This window comes from Hirundo rustica, chromosome 1, assembly GCF_015227805.2.
Source record: "Hirundo rustica isolate bHirRus1 chromosome 1, bHirRus1.pri.v3, whole genome shotgun sequence".
Classification (NCBI taxonomy): Eukaryota; Metazoa; Chordata; class Aves; order Passeriformes; family Hirundinidae; genus Hirundo; species Hirundo rustica.
In genome coordinates this window covers 99,738,181-99,752,019 of record NC_053450.1, presented here as the reverse complement: position 1 = coordinate 99,752,019, position 13,839 = coordinate 99,738,181, and the positions used below count along the sequence as shown (strand labels likewise).

At 44.3% G+C, this 13,839-nt stretch overlaps 1 protein-coding gene across 3 annotated transcripts in view; it reads left to right on the top strand.

The window, feature by feature from the left end:
* The first annotated feature begins 2,281 nt into the window (after window positions 1-2,281).
* Window positions 2,282-13,839, top strand: part of RAMP3 (receptor activity modifying protein 3) — a 43,602-nt gene continuing 32,044 nt past the window's right edge. For all 3 annotated transcript variants that reach the window (XM_040070234.2, XM_040070246.2, XM_040070223.2), the window contains exon 1: window positions 2,282-2,378. In XM_040070234.2, the coding sequence (XP_039926168.1) occupies window positions 2,327-2,378 (52 nt within the window). In that variant the 5' untranslated portion in view covers window positions 2,282-2,326. The remainder of the gene's footprint in view (window positions 2,379-13,839) is intronic.

The following is a 13,839-nucleotide window of genomic DNA, read 5'->3' as shown; positions in this document are numbered from 1 at the left end:
ATCTTGAGAGATGAAAGAAGTAACATTCACTTTGCCAGTTTTTCATCTGAAACAGATGAAGAAAACAAATGCAATTGATATAAAAAGACCTGTCAGCATTATCTCCATGTGTGTTACAAAAAATACTGCCTTTATACTACATAATATACTGTACTTTAAAACATCTTAAACATATAATATTGCATATAAAGCATGATGCTTAACTGTGGTGTCTGTCTCTCTCGGAGCCCCCTGGCTCCATTTTTGCCTCAGCTAGCTTGAGAGACAAACCACAGTTGAAAGGATTTTTCCTCAGGGCCCTAAAGATTCCAGAGCAGCTGTGAACCTTTTCCTTTAGAGAGATCAGGTCTCTGCCAACGGCAAAGGAAAGGGTCTGCACTCAAACTGGGGGGAATCAGGGCTTTATTCAGACTTTCTCCTGTGGTCCTGCCCCCACAGGGCCAGGAGCCCAGTCCCTTTCCCCCAGCCAAAAGGTCAGATTTTTGTGGTGTCTTCGCTTTTATCCAGGGGAAGGGGCTAAACTCGGGGACAAGGCACTACCCAATCAGGGATAAGGTGGGAGTGGAACAGAGTTGGATTACATTCCAGTGAGGGAGAATGGGAGGGGAAAAGGAGCAGGGACAAACCTTGGGATGATACATTTTCCAGGGGAACAGGGGAGTACAGAAGAAACCATTACAAAACCCAGTATAAAAATGAAATACAATATAAACCCAAATAATGCACAACAACACTTAACCTCCTGAAGACCAGTCTAAATTATTGAAATTACTAACTGTATTTTCAGATTTGCAAGAAAAGGAATTTGTGATGAAAATCAAGATCTTACTCTTAGAAAGCATGCTATAAATGCTATAACAAGTCTGTGGTGTATGTGCCTTCACGCTTGTCACTTCACTGCATTTCCTTCTGGCAGGAGCAGCTTGCAAACACTCCTTACAAAGCAGAAATGGCAGCCCCTCTGCTGAAGGATGATCTCCCTGAGCTACGGTTTATTTATGGTTTATGGTATTTTACAAGATTTGCTTCCAGCTAAGTGTAAGAAGTGGCACACAAGTGATTGGAGGTTCATTGTGACATATTTAAAATTCTGCAGAGCTGTTTCAACATTGTATTCCCAGCCTTCTCTGTGGTTTCCAAAGTTTTCCATTTCCTCCAGCCTAGATAACAGCACAAATGAGACAAAGGTTGTGTACTGAAAACAGTGGTTACAAAGGCACATGCAGTGCATAATTCTGCTCCTGTGTTATGGTCCCACTCCAAAAGGGTATGTATGCTTGCCTAGAAAAGTGTTTCCAAAGTCAACGTGAACAACCTGACTGATACCTGAGATACTTTGTTCTTGTGGGTGGCTTGAAAATCTCTTTCGAAATTTGAAATTTTATGGTACATTTGACCTTTAATAATGGCAGTGATTTAACGTTCTACTAAAAGGCAGTTATTGAGGTGGAGTGCCCATGTACCCAGAAGAACACTCTGGGTCTTTGTTACAGAGCAATACTATTATTTTTAGGTAAGAAAACTCGCCTTTAGCAGCTTCCCAGTCTACTGTTTCTTTATGGAGATGCTAATTTCCTAGAGAGAGAACCCCATGAACACAGCCTTTAAATATTGATGAAAATCAGGAGCTGTACCATGTCTGAAAAGAGACAGGCAAAGATGAAATGGCAACATAAAAATACACTTAGCATCTTGGAACTCCAGGCTGCTCTGGGGTCTGTCTGTGGTCAGATCAGCTCACAGCCCATGTTCAGCTGTAAATACTGAGCACTCCAACAAGTCGGCGCCGTGCAAGGGCTGCGGCTGGGCTTACACAGGTGGCCCTTCAGCTCCTCATGTCTTCACCCCCACCCTCCCAGGGAGGGGAAAAGCTGCTCTGGCTCCCAGGACAAGGGGTGAAGAGTCCCTGAATCCCTCGGACACTTAAGACCAGAACCTTCCCCGTGCGGGGTAGGTGCCTTCCCCCTAGGCAGCCACACAGACCGGTGGGCTGGCAGCGGCATCGTTCCTGCCACGGCTGTTGGAAGAGGGGGAGGCACGGCCGCGCTGCAGTGGCCCCGCACAGAGCACACTCGCACGCGCCTACTCCGGCCCGGTCCGGTCCGCCCCGCCGGCGCTGGGAGTACCCGGGGGCGGGGGAGCTGCTCCCCTGCGTGCCCGCCCCCGCTGCCGCCGCCGCCCGGGGCTGGACGCCGAGGCACGAAGAGGAGCCTCCCCGGCAGGCGGGCTGAAGCGGGTTCGGGCCCTGTGGGGGTGCCGACCGGCCGCCCCATGCGGGCTCCGTCCTCCACAGCCGCTCGGCGCCGCTGCCGCCGTCCGCTCCGGAATGGAGGCGCAGGGCAGCCGCCGGCGGCAGCTCCCCGTCCTGCTGCTCTGGGGTAAGTGGCTGGCGGGGCTGGCCAGGGGCGTCCCGGCACCGTGCGGTGGGGCTCGCCACTGCTGCCCCGGGACTGCTGCTCGGAACCGGCTGAGCATTGTCGTTTGTGCGCGGTCCCCGAGATCAGTGCTTTCTGCTGGGGCATGGGGCTGAAGTTCGGGGAAGGTGGGAGTGCCCCCACTTTGGCTAGACCGGCCATTTGGGATTGGTTCTCTGGGCGTCCCATGCCGGCGGGTCAGGACGCAGCGGGGATCGCTTTTCCTGCGGGGCTCTCCATCCCGAGCAGAGCGGCGGCTTCCCAGCGAGAGCGTTCCGGCCGCGCCGGGAGGGCAGCGAGGCTGGGCACAGCTTCAGTGCCGCTGGTGCACTTCAACATCGCGCCGACATCGCCGGGGGGAGTTCCCGAACAGGGCGATCAGGCCTCAGGGAAAACGATCTCAAACTTCCAGCGTTAGTCGGATCTCACATGGAGTCTGGGGAGGTGTGTTTGTCTGTTTGTGGAAGGTTTTTTCCTGCCAACTGAAGGGCTGATTCCTGTTAGAGTAGTTGAGTTCCAAGCACGTAGTTATCAAGCACAGGTGACCTTCAGATCTTTCTCTCAAAGTACCTCAGCTACTAGAAAAACTATTTTATTGTTCCTTTTCAGGTAGATTGTTTTAGGGCTCTCAGATTTAATGTGTTGCAGTCATCCAGGGTTGCCTGAAGTCTGCTCTGATCGTCTTCACTCAGCAGTAAACCAAGAGATAGTTGATTGCCTGCGAATCACACTGAAGGGATAAAAATTCAGGCCTGGTACCTTTAGAAGATGTATCTGGACTTCAGAACTTTGTTTGCTATTTTAAACCCCTTCCAAAGTACAAAGCTGGTAAACACTGCACATTTTTCCATAAAAAGACCCACAAACAAATGGACAGTTGTATTGACTGTGTTTGGTAGCATCATCCTGAGCTGGTCTGTCAGAAGAATGACATGTCACATGCATAAGTTTCTGATTCTTTGTGGCTTGAGGACTTCTAAAATCTAACCTTAGTTGCTCAGATTTCTGCTTCTTCTCAGATTTCTGTTATTCCTTAGCTGAAAAGGAATAAAAAAATGACCAACACTTGTCTTGATGCATTAAAGATTTATGCAGTCTTGAACTTAGGGAACTAGGCAGTAATCTTTTTGTATGGGGAGAAGTCTTGATGTTGCTGTGATTTTTGCAAAGCAAAATTGCCCACTGGAGATTTCTTTTCAGAGATTTGCTAGGGTGAAGAACAGTGTCCCTGTGCCTCATGAAGCTACAGAAGGACATTTTCCACCAGAGAGGCAGATAAATCAATTGTGCTAGACATTTTTAACTGTGCTAGTTCCATTCCTAATAGAATAACCCCCACACAACAGATTTTAAAAATATCTGTTAACTGATAATGCATTACTTTTGCGTGGAATTGGAAAGGGTAGATATAATCAAGAACTAATGAAATGAGACTGATTTCCTAGTAGAAAAACCGTAGAGTTCTAGGATGTGAAATCAGGTTTTTTAAGAAGAGAAGCCCAAAGTGGTAGAAAACTAAATTTCTTCTTTGGGAATACAGATACAGTTTTAAAACCAGTTATTTTGGAATGATTTTTACTTTAATTGAATGGTCATTCCTAAGGGTTTCTTTTGATTAAGCAGAGAGCTGTGACCTCTGTCATTAATGTGAAACCACCATTCCTCAGTGTTAAGCTCACTGAAGGTAGTGGGAAGCCTGTCTGGGTAGGGTGTGGGACTGTACTTCTGTAAACTCAGACCACTATTTTCTGTATCTTTGTGCCTAGGACTCTTAACACATTATCTCTATGCATAACTACCTGTTGTGATGTCCATCCTTAGCGAGGACAGACAAAAAAAGCAGTGTGTTCACTCAGTGATTGTAGGAGATTTGCCAAGTAAGAATGCATCAGCTGAGGTACTTGGTACACAAGCATATCATCAGTTCTATGAAATGCTGATAACATCCAGAATGGGGCAGAGCTGGAAACACCAGCTGTCAGGTGAAATCCTCTGATTTCCTTAGCAGAGCTGTAGATACTTAGAAGACTAACTGTAGAATCTAAGCACCTAAGAAATAATCTAAGAAATAGTGTTGTATTTACCATCATACCAAATTCTCTTATTCTACTTCTATGTATGGAAACTGAGGTAAGGAAAAATGTAAGGTCTTGACCAAGACTTTTAACAGGCAAAGTGGGTTTTTTACATGGGTCATTGTTTTGGAATCCCTGCCCAAACGTTTCTCCTTCATTCTTTATGCAAAACCTGCATTTCAGTGGTACTATTTGTATTTGAGTTAAAAGACGCTACCAGAGTAAAGCTGGGTATTTTTTAAATTCTAGAGTAACCTTTCTTAATATATTTTTATAAATCCATATCAAATGAGATGGTATGATCCTTATCTGCAGCAGTTTTGTATGCAGATTTCAAAGACTGTTAGTAAGTTTTTGCATTTCATAATCTTGTTTTCACAGGGGTTAGCCAAGCTTAGTGCTTTGGTCAGAGGTGAGCAGCTGGAAAGTTGGAAACTGCCTGGTCCCAATTACATTTTTACTTTCTGTTTTAAAGACTATACCTCATCTGCAAACAATAATGAAAAAGCTGTGTATAAAAGTCCAAATTCTGTAAGGTCCTGAGCTCCACTTGTGTGAAACGTGGCATATATAAGTCTGGGAGAGCTTGGATTCCAACGATGAAAAAAAATTACCCAATAGGAAACAATTTTAGTGGGTTAAAGTTTTAAAACCAAATCAAGGGGGTTTTTTTCCATTATTTTCTTATGAATATCATGCTGTTTTGCAGCTGCAAAGAGTGGAACAAAGAAGGGGAATACTGTCATAGGAGTTCTGAATTTAATAGACCCAGATGAATGTGAGTGTGTAAAACAAATAAACCTTTGCAAAACAGAACATCTTATTCTGAGACAGACCACAGAGTTCTAACAAAAACACTTCTCTACCAAAATGATGGTTCATTTTCTAAAGACATGATTTTACACACTAGGCAAGCAGGAAGACAGGCAGCAGGCCCCACCAATATACATCCTGAAAGCAAAGCATCTGGTGTAAATGCAGCCTGTGTTCCAATTCGCTGTTGGATCCAGGCATTCTTCCCACCACCCTTCACTCTATTTGTGTCCCCTGATTCTTTTATTCGGGATGGTGTTGCTTCTTTCCTAAGATCTATGTGTGCAACAGGGGACAGGTTCATACCAGTTCCCTTGAGATGGTGAATAGCAGGACTGTCCCTGTGGTGGCAAGTGGACTGCAGGTGGTAGCACAAAGCATCATCGAATGCTAATCTCCAGCTGGCTTGGTCCCAGCCCTCAGGAGGAACGGCACTTCATTTTTGAAGGTAGCTCCAGGCTGAAAGTATGGAGGAGAAAACGGGCCTTAAACCCCTTATTTATAGCAATGAGATCTAATCCTGGAAACCATTTAGCTAGTTAACTTTTGCTCCTAAATTAGTAAGATCTCATTAAGGTTTTAAATACCTTTGGTGTCTCAGGGCTTTGCCTGTAGGTTTGTTTTGCATATGAGGCAAGTCACAAGAGACTATGAAGTGGAGATAGAGTTCTACACTGAGAGGGACGGGTAATGCTATAGGTGCAGAAACACACAAACTGCATGATTTGAAGGAAAGGGGATTGAGCTGAGCTCAAATGGAACTATGGGAGGTTTTGTCAGTTGAATTGTGTTTAAGCATTGCACCACCAATAGTTTTTGTACCGTTTGTGTTTGTTTCAGTTTCCCCCACCTATCTGCTCGTAACTGAGATGATTCATGGCTTGAATTGCAGACAAATGAATCAATTTCCAGTTTGCCTTACCAAGGAAAAAATTGCAATGAGTGGTCCCATTACACCATTTGCTACCATTTGTGTCTTGGCTATTGGAATTAGTACTTGAGAGACACATGAAGAAAACAAACTGTGCTTTCATTTAGGGCTCAGAGAGATTAATTTTCACAAGCATAATGAAACCTGTTTTAATTCACACCTTTTTAGTTTAGTGAAAGCTAAGCTGTCACATGAACCATTTTATTTCAGAACAGAATTTTAGAAGTGTATTATTTTGTATTTTATGGAAACAGCCTGCCTTTTCTTAAATAAGAATCTCTTCACAGCCAGGCTTGCATTGAGATAAACTGGAAAATATAAATGGAAAAAATTGGCATTGTTTTAATATGAATATATATGTAGAGCAACCTGAATACTGCTTGGAGGACTCTTAAGTCTTCTGTGGAAATGTGCAAGTATGAGGAAGTAGCAAAGGAGTACCAAAGTGGAATATGAGAAAGGTGCCCTTTCAGAAGTTTTTAGGCTTAATCTCCCTTCATATGTTGGTTTCCTTGAAACCAGTCTGAAAAAAAGAGACAGCTTTTTTCCTTGCTAAAAACCTCAAAAGAAAATGCAGCAGCGCTGTTAGAAATGGTCCAAAGGGTAGAGAGGATCCCTTGTCTTCAGAGCAGCTTAACATGATCTACCATATTGTCTTGGAAAAGGGGCATGCTTGCATAACAGCCTTTGGCCTCAGTTTGTCTCCAGGAATGCAGAATTTTGCCTGTATGGAGAATGATTGATGGTCTTCTGCAGATGGGGTGTCACTTGCTCCCCCATGCTCTGAGCCAGGGGGACTCTCACCTGAAGAGGAAGATGTGGTAGGCGCTGCTGAGACCCTAGCAGAGCACCAGGCTGATGAAAGGGCATCTTGTTCGCATCTAACCAGGTTAAGCTGGGTGAGCAAAGGACTGGGCTGAAGCACTGGGCCCTACAATAAAGCATCTGTCTTAAGATTTTCACAGTCTAATAAATGTGACTAAATTGGTTTTATTTTACAGAACATCATCTGTGGGCAGTGTCAGAATAAGTAGTATAATTAACACTGGCTTAGTAATGACTGTCACTTATCGTGTGAAATAATTTTGTTTCCAAATGTCACAAGTGAAAGAATCTTTTTGCATCCTTTTGTGTCCAGAGACACTCATGCTAGAAACTCTGATTGTTATAAAATATTATTGTGTAGTTGTTGTCTCAAAATACATAGTTTGATATTTGATGGGGTGTGCAGCCTTTTTTCTGGGAGGCCCTCCTGTCTTTAGCAGAAAGGGGAAGAGATTGCACAACTCTAAAATGTTGTGAAGAGATGGGGAGATACTGGAACAGGAAATGAAACCTTAAGAAGTCATTCAAGTGGTCATCAATAGGACAAAAAGCTTGGACTTAAGCTTTGATCTGTAATCACTCTCTGTGACCTGAGAGTGTCCTCAGGGCTGTTCTCCTGATTGTGGCAGCCTGAGCTTGCAGTTCGTATTGTCTGAAGAGCTGTGACTGTCTCTGGGGTAGACACACCTTCTGTAGCTTTGGAGTGGAGGTGGCCCTTTGCTTGAAGGGAATCTCAGTGTCTCTCTTCCTGTCAAGATTTTGCTGTCTGGTAGCCACATGGGGCTGTGGAAGAGATTTTCTATTCATGCGTGTTTTTGACAAGTGGCTACAAGTGTAAAGCTGTCTTTCCACATCTCTTGAGTTCATGAGCTGTTCCAGCTTTACTCCTCAAGGATCTCCATGTATGAAGAACATAACTTGTCCAATTTAATATTAAAAGAGGTATCTTTAAATCTATTTAGCAATGTATTGTATTGTAAACTTACAGTGATAAACCATTAAGCTTATGTTTTCAAAAGACATAGAAAAAATAAATTTGTTTTGGCTTTCAGTGAAGAGATGCTCAAAGCCTTTATTTCCATAGAGTCATCTGTTGTCATTGAGTATGTGTGAAATCTCCTCTATTGCTGTTTTATTTTTAGAAAGCAGATCAATATTTAGGTTTTTTAATAAGCTATGTCTGTATTTCAAGCTAACGCAAAGTCAGAACTTGCTGTATTGTGTTAAAAAATAATGTAAATCTCTTATTTTTGACCAGTGGACTTAGATAGATTTGCATTTAGGAATGGTAACCTTTGCCATTAGTAAATGTGACTGCTGAACATACCTGCAGGGCTATGTTTGGGGTGGGAATTTTTTACCATAAACACTTAGTGGCACACAATGAAGTAGAGATAATATTGCTGAAATAGCCATCGGTACAATTACTATTTAACTCACTCCAGTGTAAACCAGAAACTGCAAAAAAGTCAGAGCGCTGTGAAGTAAAGGTAAAAAGAATATGAGGCTCTTCAAAATATTTGTTTTCTTTCTGTATTTTAAGTTTTTTGGGAATAAATGTTAGTGCTCTTTTTTTGGATTTAAATACTTTTGAAAATGGGCAGAGGAATCTCTCTCTGTGAAGTAATGTGACATTTTAGACTTACTATTTTAAGTGAGTTTTAGTTGAAGTTGGTTCTAACTCCTCTTTGTCTTACCTTTCGGATGGAACAGTACAGAACAGGTGGAATGTGCACTGCAACACCATAAGGATGCTTGATGCTATATGGCTCATGCTGTTCCATGCCAAATAACCTAAATATTGAACAGGCATTTCTTTTCCTCCCAGCTACTTCATACTTTATCATGCAGGGATTTAGAAAACAAAACTTGTCAGAGAAATAAAAAGTGCTGGTAGGAACAATGTAAAATAAACACCTCTTGTAGGAAATGGGGGATTCTTGCAGTCTTGAAATGTGCACTAGAAACCTTTATGAAGAATATCTGTCTTTGAGTAGATGTTCTAGGCTTGGCCCAGAAATTATTGTAAAACTTTCTTTATCTTGTTCTATAAAAGATCTGGAAGATGGGAGGGATTCCTTGTGGTGTCAGAGTGTACTACTCCACAGCTATGTAAATAAATTAAATTCCTTATAACTTCATGAGTAAAAGTATTGTTGACACATTTGCAAAACTAGAAGGAGGGTAATACTCCTTCTCTTCTCTTCTCTTCTCTTCTCTTCTCTTCTCTTCTCTTCTCTTCTCTTCTCTTCTCTTCTCTTCTCTTCTCTTCTCTTCTCTTCTCTTCTCTTCTCTTCTCTTCTCTTCTCTTCTCTTCTCTTCTCGCCTCGCCTCGCCTCGCCTCGCCTCGCCTCGCCTCGCCTCGCCTCGCCTCGCCTCGCCTCGCCTCGCCTCGCCTCGCCTCTGCCTCGCCTCGCCTCTGCCTCGCCTCTGCCTCGCCTCGCCTCGCCTCGCCTCGCCTCGCCTCGCCTCGCCTCGCCTCGCCTCGCCTCGCCTCGCCTCGCCTCGCCTCGCCTCGCCTCGCCTCGCCTCGCCTCTCTGCTTATTTCTTGCATGACTCCAAAATCCTTCGGAGGATTTCCCTCAGGCTTTAGGTGAAAAAGTTTGCCTGCCATGTGGGAGCAAAGCCACAGAAAATACCAGTCTTGGAACATCTCTGAGACTATGAAAGCAGGCAGATTTAGGTAAACTGTTTTGCAGGTCCACTGATAGTGTTGGAGCTAAACAAACCCTGATCCATAAATGAATAGAGAATAAACAATATAATTCAGTTGAATCTGCTGTTGGCCAAGATCGAGCCCATCAGTGGCAGTGGGAACACTTCTGGGATTACAGTTATGATGGGGAAAAAAACTGCTGCAGAAGAGCAGCTGCAAGTGTGGAGTGAGAACATGTGACAGAAGTAACTCTGGTGAGTGCAGAAGGAGTGCTAGGAGATGTTGCAGGAGCCAGAGCTGAAATTCCCCTGCAGCCTGTGCTGCAGACCAGGGTCAGGCAGCTGTGCCCCTGCAGGCCATGGAGGACCATGCGGTAACAGAGATCCACCTGCAGCCCCTGGAGGGCCCCATTCCTGAACACATGGATGCTTAAAGGAGGCTGTGACCTTGTGGGAAGTTTGCAGGCTCCTGGCAGGACATGAGACCCAGTGGAAGGACCCGCACTGGTGCAGTTCATGAAGAACTGTGGCCTGTGGGGACAACTCATGTTGGAGAGTTTTGTGGAAAGCTGTCTCCTGTGGAAGGGATACAGCAGTGGAGTAGGGGAAGAGTGTAAGGAGCCATCCTCCTGAGGAGGGAGGAGTGACAATGTGTGATGAACTGACTGCAGCCCCATTCCCCATCCCCCTGCACTGCTCCAGGAGGAGGAGGTAGAGAAATTAGAGGTGAAATTAAGCTTGGGAAGGAGAGATAGGGGTATGTTAAGAATTGGTTTTATTTCTCATTGCCCTACTCGTGATATTTACTGGCAATAAATGAAATTAATTTTACCACATTGAGTCTCTTGCCCATGATGGTAGCTGTTAGGTGATTTCTCCCAGTCCTTTATTAATGAGATTTTCATTATATTTTCTCTCCTGTCCAGCTGAGGAGGGCTGTACTAGAGTGGCTTGATAAGCACCTGGTGGAATGATTTATTTCAGTAGATTGGCCTATGTCATTTCCTATGCCAGAATCTGTTGCTTTGCAGTTTCCTATATACCTGTATACACCTAGGAAAAATTATGATGTCCAGGGATCATGCTGCCATGCAGGGGTTTGTTTTCAGTGTTTATTTCTTGGAGCAAGGGTGCTGTTGTAAAAAGCCGCTCATACTTACTATGTGCAGGTACATATACAGCAGTATAAATAGACATGTGAAGCTCTGAAATGTTGTTAGTGTTTCATTGTTCTTGTGAGTTCTTCATGGCAGCGTGTCATTTAAAATATTCTGTGATCATGTAGGTGAGTGCCCAGGGCCCTGGAACCCTAGTAGTCAGGCTACACTGCTGAAGAAAAAAACCCCCACATTTGCATGGGCAGGCCAACCTAATATTTCACAGTAGGCATAGAATTGAAAGAAAATGTGACTTCACTGGAATCATGTTGATATAATGCCTCAACATGGTATATAACAGCATTAGGAATCCGGAAGAGGAGTACATGCAGCATCAAGAGAAGGTGGATGTGCAGGGAATTTTTGTCATCTGGTCAGAAAAGGAAAAAATAAATTTTCCAGGTCTTCTACGGTGGTAGTATCTTGATTTAAATGTTCTGCCTGTCAAGGGAAGAAGGAACTTTGAATGTTTTCATGTATCCCATGGTTTTAAACACTTCCTCAGGAGGGAGTGTGCAGTGACCCTTGTCTGTGAAATCTTCAAGGGTCATTTCCCCTTCCCAAAGTTGTTAAAAAAAAAAAAAAATAAAAAATTGACTTCTCTTTCAGGCTACCTCACAGGAGCAAACTGGAGCCTCTATTGGCCTTGAGGGACTGGTGTTTCACACTCTTTCACACGTAGTTATGTATGGAATAAAATCTGTATTGTGCTGACTTTTTTTCCTTATTGTAGGGAAAGCTTATCACATTTTCTTTTGTGTTTTCCTGCCTTTTGGATTAATGACAGACATCTGAGTTGCAATAATGAGCAGCTGTTGGATTAAATACATGTTTCCAGGTGATCAGGTGATACAGTGTCAAGCTGAGGTCCTGGATGGAGATGTCCAACTTCAGGGGCTGTCACAGTTTTCATGTGGTCTGGGGTGTGTGTGTCTCTCAACAGTAATTGCAAGCTATCCAGTGAATCAGAATTATGCTATCTCATTAGTTGATGTACCTTCCCCATAAATTGCACAGCTGAAACATTTCACAATTATCTTTTGGGCAGAGAGATTATGTTCTTCAGTTGCTTTGGTAACATTTTCTGAGAGGAGATAGTGGTGAAATAGGTACTGGCACCAGACTGCTGCTGGTTCGCATTGTAGTTAAGACTGCTGCTGGTTTCTGCTTGTGACCTGAGACAGACTTCTTACTAGTTCTGTCATTATTTCCATAGTTCATGTAAAATGGAGGCCTCAGTAGAAGTACCTGACAAGGCTGTAGTGAACCTGAAAAAGTATAGATGTTTAAGGGGGTGAAAAAAAGATTTTTCACTTCCATTTGCTAGAAGTACATTTATCTGTAGTCATAAATCATTAAGAACTATGGTCTGCTTCTTCTAGATGTTAAACACTTCTGTGGCAACTACTGTATGCTGAGACTCAGAAGACCAGGTCTTGCAGGCAGAAGTTAGATGCTAACAAGGAGCATAAAGCATTTGGCAGGCCTATACATGGTGAATAAGAGTCTTTGCCTTATGTCCTAGGTAGCATACATAGAAGTTAATTCAGTGAATTTGGGTTTATTAGAAGTGTTATGCTTGCCTCTGCTGACCGTAGGCACCTCCTGATGTGTGTAATTGTCTGGGACTCTCTTCCTTTTACCTTGTATCATAGAATCATAGAATAACCTGACTTGGAAGGGACCCACAAGGATCGCTGAAGTCCAGCTCCTTGCCTTGCACAGGACAGCCCCAAGAATCACGTCATGTACCTCAGGGTATTGTCCAAATACTTCTTGAACTCTTTTAGGATTGATGCTGTGACTGCTTCCTGGGGGAGCCTGTTTCAGTGCCCAGCTGTCCTCTAGGTAAAGAACCTTTTCCTAATAACTTAAAAACCTCCTCTTTTACAACTTCAGGCCGTTCCCGCAGGTCCTGTCACTGGGCACCACAGAGAAGAGATCAGTGCCAGGCCTTCCGCTTCCAGTCATGAGGAAGTTGTAGACCACAGTGAGGTCTCTCCTCAGTCCCCTGCAGGCTGAACAAGCCAAGTGACCTAAGCAGCTTCTCCTATGGTTTCCCCTTCACCATCTGGACTCCAGCAAAGCCTTTGACACCGACTCCTATACCATGCTCATGGAGAAGCTGGCAGCCCACAGCTTGGACAGGAGCACTCTTTGCTGGGCTAAGAACTGGCTGGATGGCTGGGGCAAGAAAGTGGTGGTCAGTGGTGTTGCAGCCAGTTGGTGTCTGGTTCTAGTGGGATTCCTCAGGGATAAGTGTTGGGCCCAGTTTATCATCTTGAATGATGATTTGGATCAGGGGATCAAGTCTACACGTAGTGAATTTGTGGGTGACACCAAGTTGGATGCATATGTTGATCTACTGGAGGACAGAAAGGCTCTGCAGGGGGATCTGGACAGGCTGGATCAATAGGTCTGAGGTTTGAGGCCAAGTGTCCTACACTTTGGCCACAACAATGTCATGCAGCGCTGCAGGGTGAGGTCAGAGTGGTTGGAAAACTGCCTAGTAGAAAAGGACCTGGGGTTGCTGGTCAGCAGTTGAACATGAGCCAGGATGGCTGAGAAGGCCAATGGCATCCTGGCCTATATCAGAAGTAGTGTGGCCAGCAGGAGTAGAAAAGTGATTCACGCCCTGTATTCAGCACTGTTGAGGCCACAACTTTAGTATTGTGTGCAGCTTTGGGCCTCTCACTTCAGGAAGGACATTGAAGTGCTAGAACGGGTCCAGAGAAGAGCAGTGGAGCTGATGAAGGGTCTAGAGGGTAAGTCCTGTGAGGAGTGGCTGAAGGAACTGGAGAAAAGGAGGCTCAGGGGAGACCTTACCATTCTCTACAACTGTCTGAAAGGAGGCTGTAGCCAGGTGGAGGTCAGTTTCTTCTCCCTGGCAACCAGTGACAAGATGAGAGGACACAGTCTTCAGCTGTGCTGGGGAGGTTTAGGTTGGATGCTAGGAAAAATTTCTTCA